The sequence below is a fragment of the Vigna umbellata genome, chromosome 4, assembly GCF_029865625.1.
Source record: "Vigna umbellata cultivar VRB3 chromosome 4, Vumbellata_1.0, whole genome shotgun sequence".
Classification (NCBI taxonomy): Eukaryota; Viridiplantae; Streptophyta; class Magnoliopsida; order Fabales; family Fabaceae; genus Vigna; species Vigna umbellata.
Window position 1 is genome coordinate 57,993,422 of NC_142168.1, and position 18,573 is coordinate 58,011,994.

The 18,573-nt window shown below is 37.7% G+C and overlaps 1 protein-coding gene across 1 annotated transcript; it reads left to right on the top strand.

The window, feature by feature from the left end:
• Positions 1–16,378: 16,378 nt before the first annotated feature.
• On the top strand, positions 16,379–18,297 carry LOC148200667 (uncharacterized). The gene is made up of 6 exons (XM_088113028.1): positions 16,379–17,124; positions 17,197–17,323; positions 17,403–17,681; positions 17,773–17,877; positions 17,957–18,146; positions 18,272–18,297. Exons 1-6 carry the CDS (start codon positions 16,628–16,630, stop codon positions 18,295–18,297), a joined length of 1,224 nt encoding a protein of 407 aa, XP_087969154.1. The 5' UTR covers positions 16,379–16,627.
• Positions 18,298–18,573: the final 276 nt, after the last annotated feature.

The following is an 18,573-nucleotide window of genomic DNA, read 5'->3' on the forward strand; positions in this document are numbered from 1 at the left end:
CGCATATGCCTTGGCTTGACTCTTGTTGATAACTCTTGATTGATATGCATGTTTGGAAGTGATAAAGGCAGTTTTGTTTTTTTTAGCCTCTCTAGCCAAATAAGCTTACCCTGCTCTGATTCTTTGAAAACCCTTTTTGAGCCTATACTTTCCTCATTTCTTTTTTTTGAAGCTCATACACTGGCCCTAAGTGAAAAACCATGATTACCTTAACCTTAGGGAATTTTGGAGCTTTGGAAGTGTTTTGGGAACAAGTGTGGTCTCCTTAGGGATTCTTATGAGTTGGCTAGTTGGTCCCTCTTCTTGTTTTGTTGTTGTAAATATATGTGTATCTTGTCTCTTGAAATTGTGTGCTGAATAGAGAAAAGAAAAGAGACAGGATGAAAAAAAAAAGAGCAGAAAAATAGTGAAGAAAAAAAAAATGTGAATAATTGTGAATAATGGAGTCAAGAAGAGGATGGAGTTAGAGGTTTTGGGGTGTGAGTTGACTGTGTTTACACTTGTTCCCCATTGCTCCTCTATTTCTTTTGGTTTGTAGCTTCTCATCCATATTTATCCTCCCTTGTCCTTGGCCCCATTTACCCATAAAAGACCTTTTGATTTGAACATGCATATGTTTTGAGGGTTGATATTAGAGGTTTGCCAAGTCTGTTGTTGTTTGCATTCTTGAGTGCATTGAGTGACATTGATTTACCCTAAACACTTGAGAGAAACACTGATAGTGCATCTGTGAGGTTATGTTGCTTTTGATTCACCTCTTGAGCTGATTGATCATTTTGCCATGTCTTGAATTGCTTGGATGATTTCATGAGTATCTGCTTTCTCTAATTGATTCTGTGTTGGATATTGTCTACTTCTTTTCTTGGTCCAGATTCCTGGAGAACTGTGTAATTCTGTTTCTATCCTTGTTGAGTCTTTGTTGTCTGTCTGTCGAGTCTGTGTCAGCTCCCTGATGTTTGAGTAGTTCCCTGGTTTTCGTCTTGGTTTTGCCCAGGAGTGCAAAAGACTAAGTGTGGTCTATTTTGATGAGTCGTTATTTCTTGAATTATATTCAGTTTATTGCACTTAAATAAACCAGGGAATTGTACTTAATTGTCTAGTATTTTCCCATTTTTTCTAATTGTGCTCAATTTGATCGGAAATTTTTATTTTAATTAATTTGGAATATTTGAGCTGATTAAATGCATTTTGGATTGCAGGAAAATTTCGGAAATACATTTTGGGACATCAGGAAGAATGCCAAATAAATTCAAGACTCTCCACACAGACATTTTAGAAATTAATTAAATTATAATTCAGTAGTTTAGAATTTCTGTATCAACTCTTATATTTTGGGTCAATGTGGAAGGACAGGACGAAGAGAAGGAAGAAAAACTGGTTCACCAATGATGACATATTTATGAACACCGAAAAACGGCACCACAAACTTGTTTAACAATCGGCAAGTGTGACCGAATCGTATCAAGTAATAAAACAAGGTAAGACCAAGTATCGTTTTCCCAAAGGACTCACGGCCTAGTTAGCTATATGATTTGTTGATTATTTAAGACTTAAGAACAAATTGATTGTAGGTTTAAATGCAAAAGACAGTAATTAAATATGTATGCATGAATTTGATCAATGGAGAAAAACAGAATACAAACACTTCAATGAATTAGATGGATGAGTATGTTGTTGGGGTTATCAATTTCATCTTATCCACTCTCATATACTTTTAGGAATTCATCATTCTTATCATCAATGCTAATGCAACTCTCTAAATCACCTTGCAAGAAGGCCTATCCTTAATTACGAGTTCATACAATTCCTAGCATCCCTAATAATTAGTTCTTAAAGTGCAGGAGCTTAAAGGCAACCAATATGCTATTGGGAGAAATTCCCCGGATCTAGACTTCCCCGTACGTTCCCGTATCGACAAAATCAATAATCATGGCAATGAATGAGTTAAACAAAGCAAGCAATAAGCAAAGAGGAAAAACCCTAGCTAAAGATGAAAGAAAGCATATATCTTAATATAAGACATTAAATCAAATTCCATATATGAGAGTTTCACAAGACTACATTGATTCCCCCAACAACAATACAAGGTTTAGTTCACCATATTCATGGTGAAACTAGATGAACAATAATGAAAGAATGAAAGATAGAACCCTAGAAAGAGGAGGAGGTAGCCTGAGCATCCAAGATCTTCCTTCAAGGGGTGGAAAAGAGAGTGTTTGTTTCGTCTCTGCCAAAGATACAAACCCTAGGACGTCCTAAAGCTTATATACTATTCTAAAATTACAGAAAATTAGGCCCAAGCCCAAAATAGTGCCACTCAGCGGTAAGTGCGTGAGTTGTTTTTCTCCCCTCAGCGGCCTTTTCACCCCTCAGCGGAGCCAACGTGACTGCCTGAGTGCCGCTCAGCGGTAAACTGCCGTTGAACGGCAGTTGCGGCTTCTCCTTTTGCACTTTTTTATGTCTTTTCTGATTCCATCTCTATCCTTCTTCACTTCTTTCACCAAATTCACCTTAAAACCTGCATAAAAACACTGAAATCAAGCATAAACCTGTCCAGCTCTCTTATTTATGAAAATATAACCAAAAGCATGATTTCAAGCTAGTTTCTAAGTGTTAAAGGTTGCTTTTAGTATCAATTTTAAGCATGAAAATAACAGTTTTTCAACTGTTATCACAACCCCAAACTTAGAACTTTGCTTGTCCTCAAGCAAACAAGATGTAACTCAATCTTCTACCAATCTGTATAATGGTTCACTCATTAAAAATCTTCTTTTCAAGATAAGTAAAACTTCAATCAAACTCATGACAAAGATTTCAATCAAGATGTACACATGCTTTGGTGTTTACAAAGTCAATTAATATCCAACAAATGCTATTTTTCATGAATGATCAATCAACTAGACATGGATGTTCATATGCTCAATGAATATTTCCTCACTATGTAAAGTGTTTCACTCAAACACAAGTGTATAAGAGGTAATCACTCATTCACTCTACTATCACAATGTCACATAAATTGTCTTTGCCTTTCATTTAACCACAATCAAATAAATTCACAAGTATGCATTATCACAAGGACTTTTTCAATGGCTTATAATATGGCTGGGCTAACAAGAAAATTGGTTTTTCTGGATCACAAAACCCTTGAGTTAAGAGAATCATATCAACACAATCGTTCTTATTTATTCCCAACTTTCTTTTGCATTGAGCTTTGCTTTTTCTTTTCTTTTCTTTTCTTTTCTTTTCCTTTTTCTTTTCACATTCTTAGTTCTTAGCTCTTAGCTCAATGCTTTCAATTTCCCTTTCTATTTTCCAACAACCCCAAACTTGAACATTTGTCAATACCACAAAATATTTTCTACTTAACTCAAGGTAAAGCTTTTCAACAAGGGTTTTCAAATCATATTCAAGGCTAAGGGTTCAAAGGATATAACACAAAGTGTTCTCTTTTAGTGGCTAATCATGAAATTGGCTAATATAAGGGTTACCAACAAATGGCCTTGATCATATGATGCAAACAAGCAAGTAATTCAATCATAGAAAACCTGGGCAAAGTCATTCATGCTTCCAAAGGAATAACATTCAATCATAAAAACTCTGGAGCTCAAAACCTCATATATCAGCTCATTCACATTTGACATACACATCCTGCTTAATATCATAATCACAATCACAACATCATGCATTTGTTCACAATGCTTGTGAACCACCTGTATTAGCATATAATGTGCACATCTCAACATCAACCAATACTAAAGCATCACCAAGCATTACTTATCAAACAACAATCATAAGCAAACCATCACAACAGACAAAATTTCCAATTGAGTACATCAAATCCTATTCTAAAAACAAAAGTGATTGATAAAACAAATCCTGCTCTAGTGCTTTGAAAAACTCAGCCCCATCAATGGTGCTCTCTCCCAAACCCAAACTTAGATGGAAAACTAGTGAGAAAGTGAGTGGAAGGGAGACTTTCTAAAGAGGAATGAAAAGAAAAATGTAGAGAACCTTTGGAAAAGTGTTTAGGAGTGTGTGTGTGTGTGTAGAGAAGAATCTGAAAATAGAGGCCAAAGCGTGACTTAGGGTATAAAAATACCCTAATGGGCTCGGGTTCCACTAATGGGCAACCTAAGCCCATTCTGCGACACTACCGCTCAGCGGTAGTTTGCTGCTCAGCGGCACTTTCGTGAAGTGCTCTTCCTATTCCTAGCTTAACCTAGGTGCCTCCTACTCATGCCCCTCACTTGCTCCATGCAATTAAGTTCTCATAACACTCAAACATTCAATCCCTATCATGCAACTAAAGCAGAATCAAAATAAATAATACAGATAAAATCAATCAACTGGGTTGCCTCCCAGGTAGCGCTTGTTTAACGTCACGAGCCTGACCCAAAATCCTCCAGCACCCTTCAATAGATGCAAATCTTTCTTACCAACACCCATCAGTAGGTGTATACAAACATAGTATCCTTTAGTAGATACTCTTTCGCCTAACATCCATCAGTAGATGTAAACCCTGTAACAAACTTATAACAAAAACAAAAATACCCAAATGTTCAAAATTACATCACTAAACCCAAAATTAAAAGTTCTTAAATCACTGGGTTGCCTCCCAGCAAACGCTCTTTTAACGTCACTAGCTTGACCCAATAAAGCTCAAGTTCCTTCTTCTTTTTCTTCTTCTTTCTACTGAACTTCTTCAAAAATTTGATCAAACCAGGAACCTGTTGCAATGTCTCAATCATAGAAACTTTAATCTCCAATTTCTTGAAGATTTCCATGAAGCACTTCAATTTCTTTTCCTTCCTATGATACTTCTTTGGATGAGGAAGAGGTTTTTCATATGATTCTTTCTTTTTTTCTCTCGTCCTCTTTTTCTTTTCTCTCACTTTCTTTTTTTCTTTTCCTTTTTTACTCACTTTCTCAATCTTCACACATATTTTCTCTTCTTCTTTCTCTTCTCTCTCTTTTCTCTCTTCTTTTTCCAACTCAACTTTTTCAATATTTACATTCACTAGCACTTTACATTCTTCCCCGGGGTTAACCTCAGTATTAGCCCCACAATTCTTGTCAGGCCTTTCTTCCAACTGCTTAGTAATCTGACCCATTTGAATCTCCAAGTTCTTAATGGCAGCTTCAGTGCTCTTTTGAGAAGATTCAGTTTTCTGTATGAATTGCTGAAGAGTTTCTTTCATCCTTATTGATCTTTCATTAAGTATAGAAATTTGTTGCCATAAGGTTGGTTGTTGTTGTTGCTTGTTAAATTGCCCTTCTTGTCCAGCTTGCCCACTTTGTTCGTGACCAATTCTTGGGTGTGCTTTCCGCCCTTGATTGAAATTCCCCTGACGGTATTGATTGGCCATGAAGTTAACATCCTCTAAGGCTTCTACTGGAAAAGTGCATTGACCATTGATATGGTCACCTCCACATAATTCACACAACTGTGGTTGAGCCTGTGCAACAGTCTTTAACTCTTTTGGCAGTTGTGCAAGTGTTTTTGTAAGAGTCTCCAGTTGTTGAGTGAGTATCTTGTTCTGTGCTAGCAAGGCATCATGGGTTTGTAACTGTAGAACTCCTTTTTGTTGTATAGGAGCTCCTCTTTCACTGTTGAGCTCATTGTCACTAGTAGCCATATTGTCAATGATTTCTGTAGCTTCCTCTGGAGTTTTCCATTTGATATTTCCTCCTGCTGAGGCGTCAAGAATCATCTTGGTTTGTGAACCAAGACCTCCAAGGAAGATTAGGACTACTTCCACTTCGTCAAATCCATGCGTGGGTGTCTTTCTTAATAAGCTTTTATATTTGTCCCATGCATGCCCCAGTGATTCCGCCATGCCTTGCCTGAATGATGAAATCTCTTGCTTTCCTTTATTCACCTTTGATTGTGGGAAGTATTTGTTCAAGAACTTTGTCACCACAGCTTCCCACTCTGTAAAGCTCCCTTCTGGAAAAGAGTTCAACCAAAGCTTAGCGTTGCCTCCTAATGAGAATGGAAACAGGATAAGTTTGATTGCTTTGTAGGCACCCCATGTATCTTCACTGTATTGCAAATTTCATTAAAGGTTGTTAGGTGCTCATATGGGCTTTCATGAGACAACCCATTAAATTGATTACTCTTAACCAGCTGGATCAACGCCGGTTTCACCTCCAAGTTGGCTGCATAGACCCTCGGTCTTGCTATGCTGTTAAAATGTTGAGGGCCAACCACATTCACTACAGGAAAACGGTTATTTTCCGAAGGAATAATACCGACGGCCTCTGAGGCCTTCGGTAAGATTGACTTACCGAAGGATGCACCGACGGTCATGTTAGTGGTTGATTACCGAAGGCTTTTGTAAGTTTACCGAAGGCTTCATAGGCCGTCGGTATGGTGATCGACCTAATGAAATGAAAATTTGGGATTTCCCTCTCTATTCTCCCAATTTTTGTTTCCGCAGAACCTCTTCCCCAAATATTTCTCTCTCACTGCAGAACTGTAATTGAAACCCTTTGTTGCTGCAATTGGTGTGTCGACGTTGGCATAGTGACGGTAAGGAGGTGGTGGTTGACGAAATTAATCGTTTCGAGGGGGCTGGTGGAGGGTGGTGGTTGGTGTTGCGACGTGTCGACGGTGTTGTGGCGACCTGACCTCTGAAGTTAAAGTAACTTGGTCGACGACCTTCGTTGGAGGGGCACTGTGGGCCTCTGTGGCTGTCGTGCTGTACAAAGGTTACCATCGTCTAGGGCTACCTTGGTTGAGGTAAGTTGTGCGTTTAATCGTTCTGAGTTTAATTGTTCTTCAATCTGTTTGATGTTCTTGTGGCAATGAGGACACTGTGTTATGTTGTTTGTTGGAGAAAATTTTTTATTTTGTAATGGAAATGAGGGGCAATGCATTGGGCTATCGGTAAGAAGGTTCAAATAACCTTAGTCGTAGTTTCGGGAAAATAAAAGCAACCGGTGAAGATTGAGTAGGTGAAGATTATAACTTAGTAGTTTGTACTCATTTTTGTTGTGAAGAAGTGGGTTACACTTCACCAACACACCAATTTTCGTAGAGAAAGGTCGAATGCTAACACAAACTGTGATTGCTCCCAAGTCAATGTCTCAGTATTGGCTATCTTTTTCAGAAACTCAACCTTCAGTAGCTGAAGAATAACAGTTAGGCTCACAATTACAATCAACAACCTATTGTTACCAACTCCCTTAAATATGTTGTTGTTCTCCACTTCCCTTGCATTTAACTAATTGAACACTTGGCAGAGGACAAAACAATTGAAGATAATCGTGTTCTTCACCTTCTCAGTAACATGAAAGATTGATCTTCCCCTCAAATCTAGAACCAGTTGTACCATAACCTGGTACAATGCCTGGGAAATCATGTTCCTCCACATAAGTGTAGTTATCAGTGGCTCAACTCTACCTACAGGTGGCATCTTCATGCGATCATCAGTAGGTTCCTGGGTGTCTAAAGCCAAAGCTCTCCTTTTCCACTTCAGTGCCTTCTATTCCCTTAGAAAGTCCAATATCTAAATGTTTTAGAGTAGGTGCGTCATTTGTGGCATTACCTGTGATTGGCACCACAGTACCCTTCTGCTTTAAACATTGAACCATCAGAAGCTTGTTAAATGGAGATGATCTGACCATGACCCTGATTCTGTTAATGTTATCCATTCCTTCCTCATGTACTGATATTGTCAAGTATTTCAGAATGAAGAGTGTTATAAAATCAATAAAATTTTTGGCTTTTAAAAGAATTTAAAAAACCTAAGTGCTTATTAACTAAGATAATTGATTATGTACTTTTTATTTGTCATTAATTATTTGAATTGTATGGTTGCAAAGCTTATGTTATTTTTAATTATTTAAAAGTGTTTATTACAAATGAAGTTTGCTATTGATTGAATGGTTTAAAAGTATTGTTGAAGGAGGGTGGTTTCGGTGGTGGAGGAAGCACAGTCTGGATTGTGGAAGGAGTAGCAGTGTGAAAAGGGTGAGTTTAGTGTGTGGAAGTGAGGGACAAAGGGAACAAAGGGTGTTAATTTATAGAGGAAAAAACACAGAAGAGAGAGGAAGAGTAGAGAGTCACATAGACACACAAAGGAATAAAATAAAAACATAAATAAATAACAAAAAGAGAGAGTGGGGGGGGGGGACGTGCCCCTGTACCTTTCAATTTGCTTTTCTATTTTTTGAAGGTACTTTATTTCTTATTTGAACACTGAAATGTTGGTCAGTATTCACATTTGCCACCAACTATACTTTGACATGATTGGTACATATATATTTATTCTAGATTATATACAACTATGTTTAGATATCACTCTTGAACTTTATGTCCAATTGAACAGAAACAAATACATGGGAATTTGGTAAGAAAGTAATCTGCTTTAAGACAAAAGAAAACAAGGAAAAACGTGTATGGGGAGGGTACAGTGGGAATAAAAGTGGATGTAATGGGAGAGAAAAGGAGAGGAACAATAATGGGGGCTTTGAGTTTAGGGTCAGGAAAATGATTATGGAGTAGGCCGTCCCAAGATAATTAATCATGGTTTGGATTGGGTCCAAAACCAGCTTCAGCACCCTTCCTTACCCAGTCACCCCTATCGTGAATTACTCTTGTTTTATTTATGCTTTGTTTATTCTATTTTGAGGTCTCCATAATTTAGAGTTTTGTTTGTGTTATTTTCATGTTTTGGGAAGTGTTGGCAGTAATCATTGTTGTTGCCGTAATGATGAGAAATGATATGAGTGAGATGTCCAAAACCAAATCCAGATTGCCTTAGGTGATGTGTTAATTTGCATGCTTAGTTTTTATATGGTTGAGAGAGTGCTTTAAGTTTTGAACAAAGTAAATGTGAAATGATTAAAAAGGTTCCAGAAAAGGTTAAAAAATAAAAGGATGGAGGGGTGTTAAGCATTTTGATTATACTAAATCAGGGTTGTTTTAGTGGCACAGGCTCTGTTTCAGAATTTAGTGTTAGGTAATTAGTGGCACAGCTCCATCTTTCTCAAATTACTCTTTCCTCCTTAACACAGCTCTCTACTTTCTCTGTTGAAATCACTTTGATATGCTTTTTATAGTTGTAATAATATGTCCAATATTGATTAAAAAGTAATATTGTAGATCCAATATTAAAATATAGTACATTATTTAGAAGCAGTTAAGTTTGTGAAAAGGGAAGAGTAGGTGTCATTGTGGCAATGTGAGGATGGGTTGCATGTCATTTTATTTGATTGTAAATTTGCCATAATGTGTTATGGAAAACCAAGGTACATAGCACCACTACTGGTTTTTGTTAGGAAGTTCAATAGGAAAATATCATATATGTTAAAGTGTTAGGCTATTTGGAATGACTGTACTTTCCTAAAATTGGATTCAATTATGTATGTACATTTAAAGGAGTTTTAAGACGAAATTCCATTTCATGTGTTAGGGTGAGCTTTTAAAGGAGTTTGAATTGTGGCCAGAAAGGGAGGATGAGAGTCTACGGAGAAGACTTAACTAGGAAAGGAAAGCAAAGGCAAAGGTATGGGGACCTAAACTTAAATTGCATGATTGAAATTTCATGAGTTTGAACCTTAAGTTATGTTGATTGAAGTTTTATGATACTGTAAACATTGAGGTTTGTCAAAGTTTGTTGTGAATGGTTTGAAACTGATTGCCATATATGTAAGATATATGTTTTGGTACTTTGATATGTGCATGATGAAGTTGACAAAATAAAGCATGTACAATGGCCTCTTCCATTGTTGTAATCAGTCAGAATTAGCCACATGAGACATCTTACCATGTTTGTAAGATCATAGAATGTGTAGGTTTAAGTTACCCTTTTCAGTTTAGTAATGTCTTGTACTTCAAAGCAACTTGACTAGAATCAAAGCAAGTTGCCTTCAACAACTGAAGTGAATTTTGTTCCACTTCCCAAGTTTCTTCTACATTAAAAGAACTTTAGAATGTTTCCAAATCGGTTGTTTGAATACAACACAAAAGAAGGTTTAGGTTTAGATGACCCTTTGACTTGTACGTTTTGCTAACAAGACAGACTCACCTGTCTAGCAATGGTAAATTTAAAGCAAGAAAGTTGCCAAGAGTTGAAAAACCACCAAGGAATCTTCCAAATAGTTGGACTTTTTAAAAGGCCTTTTATAACTTAAAATGAAAGTAAAAGAAATCTAACCTATGAAAAATTAGTTTACTCAAAAACAAATTGAAAGAAAAGAAAAGGGATGTTACTGGTGTCTGCCACTACGATTCTGTTTCTGGTTAAAATTCCTTGTGTATAGCAAGATGCATGTGATCCTAGCAGCATGGTTTTGGACCACCTAATCAAAGTCAATTCAACACTCCAATTCAGTGTAAACTGTTTTGTCTTTTACAATCAGAAAGGTCTGTTATCTGTTTAAAAATTGTCCACATAACAGTCTTTGTTATTGCCAAAGATATGAGGCCAAGTTAGCCACAAAATGCTCCAAAAAATTAGTGTTTTCTGTCCTGTATAATGCACTCAAATTAGGAAAAATGGATTTTTCAGCACTTGAAATACAGTGTAGAATTCTGAATTGTTTCAGTACTTGAAATACAGTGTAGAATTTCTTTTCGATGATATACACTAATTGTCACCATCACTCAACTGTTAAGGTTCTATCTAAAAATTTGGCTATAGGAGTTGCCAATTTTGACAATTTTGCATTATTGATAACACACTTGAATTCTAAAATTCAGGTTCCTCTCCACTTCCTAAGATGCTACCTTGGTAGGGAAGGGTTGTCCAACTTCACTGCTCCAATTACAGTTCACAACACCCTTGAAATCAACCAAAATAATCACCAAACAAATTAGTTAACTACACCAGAATATACAACATAAATTGGTTTTCAAATTCAGCCTGAGGAAGCCAAAGATGTTTAAAGCAATGAAAAAGGGTGTACAAATGAAGGAGGCACACAATTAGACCTTAGGAATGGTTGTAGAACAAATTACGAAAGCAAGAAAATTGAAATGCAGATTGAAACCAAGTTTTTTCAAAACTGTTTCCTCAATTGCCACAATGAAAATCAGTTTTGATGTTATTGATCTTTGATTACTCAAAAACCTTTTTAACACCTTCCATTAATTCTTTTGATAATTTATTTTCACATGAAAGCAATCAACCAGGTCTTGGTACAATCCATATTGCATTTGGATGACAAAATAGCAAATCAGTTTCTGTTTTTCAGTTGTGCACCAAAACAATTGACCCAAGATTGGTGGTTTTAAAACTAAATTCCTGGACACTTAATTCTAAGACTCTAGTAATACATTCAATAACTTTAATTCATGAATGGAAACTTGCCTATAACTGTAATGGGGTTCAAAAGCAAACTGTTTCGCATATTCACCCTTCTACTTCCCAATTTCAATAAAAAATGAGGGTGGAATCTGCTATTTTACACATAGATGAATCCAACTTCAATTTCATTGTTCTAACAAGTTTAAAACAACATTTAGGACTTCTTTAAACTGCCAATTAGCAAAGAATAACATCAGCACCAAAATTGACAAGTCTTTCATGTCCTGCTTTCTCTCATTTCCCTATTTCTATCTTGTGTATGGCTGTTATTCCCTCTTTGTTTTCTGTTTCTTTCTCTTTCAATCAGTATCCTACATATGTGATAGATAGAGCCTAGTTTTGGTGTGACTACAGCAGAACCTATATGTATGCAAACACAACTACACAAAACAACTAAGAATAAGGTTAGAATTAAAAGCTTATGTGAAATAGAACATTAAAGTACAAAGAACCTGTAATATGCTTGGATGATTCTAAGTTTAAAACAACATTAAGGAACACCTGATTAGCACCAAAGTATATCATAAACTCACCATAAATGGTTACTGAACAACACAGAATTTTAGACTTCAATTTCACAACTTAGATGGCCAAAGATTGAATAGGCAATTAAGAAAAGTTTATAAACGAAGTAGGCACTGAAATATAATCTAGGAAATGCTCTAGATTCAGCGTTTGCTGTCACTAACTACCATATTATAATTGAAAATGGAAGTGCATATTATGAACAATATGGGTAATAATTAAAGATGCAACTCCATATGGGTTTTTACCATTTATAACATCTCTGACAGAAGCAACTTATTGAAGTTGCTTCATATATTAAAAGTGTAGTTTGTAATGATGAATTGTCTTTCAACTTTTAGGAGTTTTGTCTGACTTTTATGTTTGGAAAGTGATAAATCCATGCTCATAATATAGCTATTAATTATTCCGAATAGATAATAGATGAAGTAGCTACAAGTAGTAGCTTAAACTCAAAATTTGACAACTTTGAACCTAAAACTAGTATCTAAAATAGACTAAAAGTGCAAACCTGCATTTAGACCATCAGTGAATGTTCATCTATATGTTGTATGTTGATGTATATATTGTATCTTCCTATATATTGTATGTTGATTTATTAGGCTACGAATTGATTAATTTAATTAGTCATTTAAAGTCCTATGGTGTTAAAAACATTCTCAGTAGAATGAGAAGGGTAACACTACCTCAACCACTTACAATTGACAAAATATATGAAAGTACTCTATAAAAGAGAACTTTAGTAATGTCAAAATATTGACTCCCCCAAATTTTATTTACAATCACTTAGGATGTCAGGGGCATTTCAATACTGAGGACTTCTCTTTGGATGCCCTTATTGAATGCCTATGACAATAGTGTTGAAATTGCCTTCCATGTTTGACTTCAGTAGTAATAGGTTTATTACTTATGTCACATGGACTGTTGCTATTTTGGCTAAGTTTTTATTTGTTTGGCTTGTCACAGAACATGGCCCATTTTCCCAACCATCGTGCATGGATGTATGACCGTTGTTATAGTGGAAGGAGAGGTTTGAAGGAATCTTTTGTCATCGGAGTTGAAGAGTTCGTGGAGACAGCCCGACGATATCAATATTATGCCCTTGATGGAGGGATTCGATGTCCATGCATCAAGTGTGAATGTACAATGATTTTGAAAGATGAAGTCGTCAAAGTTCACCTATACCAAAAAGGGTTCATGCCTAATTACACGGTCTGGACATTTCATGGTGAAGAAATTCCTTCGACCTCCACTGCAGCTGAAAAACGGCTTGCATCAGGTTCGAATACTGTTGTACATACATCTGAGATAGATCAATTTGCCTATATGCAAGAGATGGTCGACAATGCTCTTCGTCACCATGCTGAAGAAGAGAACGATAGTCATGATGAAGAGCCTCCAAATGAAACGACGCAGAGGTTTTACAATTTACTTACAGAGGCAAATCTACCTGTATTTGAAGGTTCATCTGAGTCAAAATTGTCAGTGTGCATTAGACTCATGGCTGGGAAATCTAATTGGAACGTTCCCATTCAAGCAGTGGACTTCTATACAAAATTGATGTTAGATTTGACACCACCAAACAATTTCATGCCGAAGAACTATTACCAAGCCAAAAAATGTGTTTCAAAGTTGGGATTGGATGTGAAGAAGATTGATTGTTGTGTTAATGGATGTATGTTATTCTATGACAATGACAGTGGCAAAAATGATGCATTGTTGGTTGAATGCAAGTTTTGTGGCTCACCTCGATATCAGACAATGCATGCTGGACGGAGGCAAAAAAAACCAATTCCATTAAAGTCCATGTTCTACTTGCCTATAATTCCAAGATTACAAAGATTGTTTACCTCAATGCAAACATCAGTACACATGACATGGCATGATGGTAACAAAACTCCGGGATTTTTGCGTCATCCTTCTGATGGTGAAGCTTGGAAGCACTTCAATCGTAAACATCCATCCTTTGCTAGTGAAGCACGTAACGTCAGACTTGGTCTATGCTCTGATGGGTTTACCCCGTACATTCAGGCGTCTGCATCACCGTATTCGTGCTGGCCCGTGATAGTTACCCCATACAATCTACCACCTGAGATGTGTATGACAAAGCCTTACATGTTTTTATCGTGTATAATACCAGGTCCATCTAATCCCAAATCATTGATTGATGTTTACTTGGAGCCTTTGATTGATGATTTGAAGAAGTTATGGAATGGTGTTTGGACGTATGACGTTTCAAGGAGGCAAAATTTCCTTATGAGGGCAGCCTTGATGTGGACTATTAATGACTTCCCAGCGTACGGCATGTTATCTGGTTGGAGCACACATGGTCGATTAGCTTGTCCACATTGCATGGAACATACAAAGTCATTTCAACTGAGTCATGGCCGGAAAAGTAGTTGGTTTGACTGTCATCGACGGTTCTTGCCCATTGATCACCCCTTTAGAAGAAACAAAAAGGCATTTCGCAAAGGACAAGTTGAAACGGATATGCCCCCGCCAAAGTTGACTGGATCACACGTGTGGAGAAGAGTGAAAGACTATCCAAAAGTGACTGAATCTGGTCAGAATAGGCTATAAGGGTTTGGAGAATGGCATAATTGGACTAAAAGAAGCATATTCTGGGAACTTCCGTATTGGAAGGACAACTTGCTAAGACACAACATCGATGTCATGCACACAGAAAAAAATTTCTTTGACAATGTCTTCAACACAGTTATGAATGTTAAAGGTAAGACAAAAGATAATGAGAAAGCAAGAAAAGATTTACCTTTGTATTGTGGACGAAAAGACTTAGAGTTGAAGGCACAAGGTAACGGCCGATTATTTAAACCAAAAGCAAATTACACCATGTCAAAAGACGAGACAAGAATAGTGTGTGGATGGATCAAGGAGCTTAGAATGCCAGATGGATATGCTTCTAACTTGTCCAGATGTGCCAATGTTCAGAACGGTACTATTCAAGGGTTGAAGAGTCATGACTGTCATGTATTCATGGAGACTTTCATCCCTCTTGCGTTCAGTTGTTTGCCAATGCACGTGTTAAATCCACTGATAGAAATCAGTAACTTCTTTAAAGATTTGTGCTGCACGACACTAAAGGAAGATTCCCTTAAAAAGATGGATGAAAATATCCCGATTATTCTCTGCAAATTGGAAAGAATATTCCCTCCTGCATTCTTTGATTCAATGGAGCACATTCCAATTCATCTTGCATATGAAGCTTGGCTCGGGGGACCCGTGCAGTACAGGTGGATGTATCCCTTTGAAAGGTTTATGGGAGAATCCAAACGCTCAGTTAAAAATAAAGCTAGAGTGGAAGGCTCAATTTGTGCAGCTTACTTGCACAGAGAGACAACTTATTTTTGTTCACATTATTTCAAGAACTTCATGTTGTCCCCCACTCATGTCAGAAATGAAATGTAATGGCAAGTTGAACCACGTGAAGGTGCATTATCAGTTTTTCGACAATCAGGCCGTCACGCAGGGAAAGAATTCACTCATTGGTTAACTGATGCTGAATTCAACTCTGCTCATGTCCATGTCTTGATCAATTGCAGTGAAGTCAAGCCGTACCTTGAGTATGTCATCATCCATCTCTAATCTATCAAACGGTTTAATTGTTATACACTAATGAATTTCATTTGTACCAGCTCATTTGTTGTGGCTGAGCAAGTCGCAGAAGGAAATACTTCTGCTAAAATACACTCAGAGTTTCCCCATTGGTTTAGAAATCAGGTCCGTAGTTTTCCCTACGTTTAAAGCAAGGTTAATTTGACTATTGCTTTTATAATTTTGTTAGTACCTTTGTAGGTTTTTAATCAGGCATTAACTCCCACGGTTCAAGAGTTAAGACATCTCTCCAATTGGCCAATGCGATGTGTCAAAGAATGGCACACTTACTTCATCAATGGTTACAAATTCCATACACATGAATGGTCTAAAGGAAAGAAAACATCAAATTGTGGTGTGTATGTCAAGGGCCTAACAGAGGGGTCTTATGATGATTTCTACGGCATCATTCATAAAATATATGAGTTAGAGTACAACAACACTACTTCTCCAAACAGAGTGGTACTTTTTTATTGTGAATGGTTTGATCCTTCTAGAGCTGGTACTAGAGTCGATCCACGCTTTAATATTGTCGAATTGAACCAGAGATTAAGATATGGGCCTTTTGATCCTTTCATTCTACCATCTAATGTCAGACAGGTTTATTATGTGCCATATCCACCATTTCGCAATATTGACAAGCGTGGTTGGGCCGTAGCAATACAAACGAAGCCTAGAGGTCGCATAGACTCAAATGAAGTTGAGGAAGATGTAGCCTACCAACTTGACCAAATGTCACAATCACAAGAAATTATCGAAGTTGAACGTATAACCGCATTGGTCGACCCTGATGGTGATGGAGATGAATTAGAAGCAACAATACAAGGTGATGAAGAACAAGAGGAAGAAGAAGAAGAAGAAGAAGAAGAAGAAGAAGAAGAAGATGAAGAAGAACAAGAAGAAGAAGATGATGGTGATGATGACGATGAAGAAGAAGAACAAGAAGAAGAAGACGATGCTGAAGATGAAGATGAAGATGAAGATGATGATGATGATGACGATGATTGAATGTTGAACATCTATTGTAGCAAATTGGACTATCATTTCATTACCATTATCTAAAATACCATCTTTAAGTTGTTTGCAATTACTTATACATTGACTTTGAAAACAATTCATCCTTCTTTATTTGTTTATATTTTTTTCGCTTTATTTGTAACCATTTGAATGCAGTAATGACAGGACAAGGTTCAGAGCGTCCTGATAAAGGAAAAGGGGTAGCAAGGCCTACAAAGAGGCAACGGCAGGCACCAAAGTATGTACTTAGGGTGCCTGCTAGACTACCTACCCCTGCTCCCGGTAGTACATCATCTGTGGGGCCTTCTCCTACCCCTACTATACAGACTCCTACACCTGCAGTAGACCCTACTCCTCCTCCTGTAGTACACCCTTCTACTACCACTGCAGTAGACCCTTCTCCTCCTCCTGCAGCACACCCTTCTACAACCCCTACAGCAGACCCTCTTCCTCCTCCTATTATTGCCACCCCCACTCCTCCCCCTATTGTTATTACCCCCACTCCTCTCCCTGACCCTACTTCTATACCTTCCTCATCTTCTGTACCTCCTTCTGAGACTGTCACACCACTTGGTGATCCAGATTCAAGTGGTGATGCTGAAGATCTTGACCCGCCCCTCCATGATCGACCATGGATTGAGCCCTATGGTAAAGGGTAAGTTTATAATCTGTTGATATCATTTGATGTTTAAACCATATTGTAATTGAAATGAGTTTTGTTATGCAGGTTTATTCCATCTAGGGTTGCTTCCCAGGCCATCACACGTTCAATAAAGCAACAGTTTTTAAGTCCATGGCCTACTTGGGGAGCAATACCTCATGACGACAGAAAGGCATTCTGGGAGCGTTTTCAGGTGAACAATCCACTAAACTAATTGTCCCTCTTATTTTAGTATGTTCTGTAATCAATGTTTGTTCTCTTTAATGTTACAGATGAAGGTGCAGTGGAAACCTGAACATGAAACTCAGATACACAGAAATTTCCACATGAAAGCATCTCATCGGCTGTCAGAGATGTTTAGGGATGCCCGGAATGCAGCACAGCGCCCTAACTGGCTGGGTGAGCACATTTGGAACTCTTTACTGGCCCATTGGAATACAGTAGAGTTCCACAATAAGTGTGCCAAAGCCCAGCGGAACAGAGCGTCTGAAAGGGGTGGCACCCTGCATACTGGTGGGTCGATCACCATTCATGAGCATGCCATTCGTATGGTATAATCTCATTACATAACTTTTTCTTTCATACACAAGTTATGTATATTGTATTTCATATGTACGCTTGTAATTCTTAATTATGTTACAGGCACAGGCTCTAGGACGGGCGGTCCATGTTGATGAGGTCTTTGCACAGACTCATGTTCGGAAGGGAACTAATCAATTTGTTGATGAAAGATCTCGGAAGACTCATGTAAGCAAATAACACTATTACTAATTTTTTATTTCTGTTATACTATCGTTCTTTGACATTACTTTTAATGTTTCAACAGGAAGACTTTTCTACGAGACTTTCACAGGTTAGATCTGAACATGAGTCAGCTCCTACACCGGATGATGCCAGTAATGCAGATGATGACATCCGTAGGACACAGTGCTGGATCGACATCGTTGGTGGGAAGAAAAAGGGACGAGTATATGGTGCGGGACAGCTTGCTGCAAACTATACAGCATCCAGAGGAGGTACTCTGAAGCACCAGCCTTCTTCTTCCACCACTACTCCTGACGAGGTTCTTCGCCTGAGGCAGGAACTCCATCAACGTGACCAGGAGATCACTGATCTCAGAACAAAGTTTACGAACTTCAAGGCCCTGATCATGAGAGTCTTGCCTGAAACCTCACAAGAAGTACAAAATATCCCCTTGACCCAGCCACGAGCCTCCTCATCACCTGCTGCCACTCAGCAGCCCACTTCAGTCCAACCCTCATCAGTCCAACCCTCATCAGTCCAACCCACACTAGTCCAGCCATCAATAGAGGAGCAGGATGATGAAAATCATTCTGATGATAGTTATGTACATTATTAGGTTTCATTTTCTTATTACTTGTTAGACAAACATTTGGATATTAGAACATTTTCAGTTGATATCATTTCAATGTTAGATGTACT

Coding starts and splice junctions, on each gene's coding strand:
- LOC148200667 (XM_088113028.1), top strand. CDS start 16,628: ATGACAGGACAAGGTTCAGAGCGTCCTGATAAAGGAAAAGGGGTAGCA. Junction 17,125..17,196: donor ATTGAGCCCTATGGTAAAGG/GTAAGTTTATAA, acceptor TTTGTTATGCAG/GTTTATTCCATCTAGGGTTG. Junction 18,147..18,271: donor CTATACAGCATCCAGAGGAG/GTACTCTGAAGC, acceptor ACGAACTTCAAG/GCCCTGATCATGAGAGTCTT.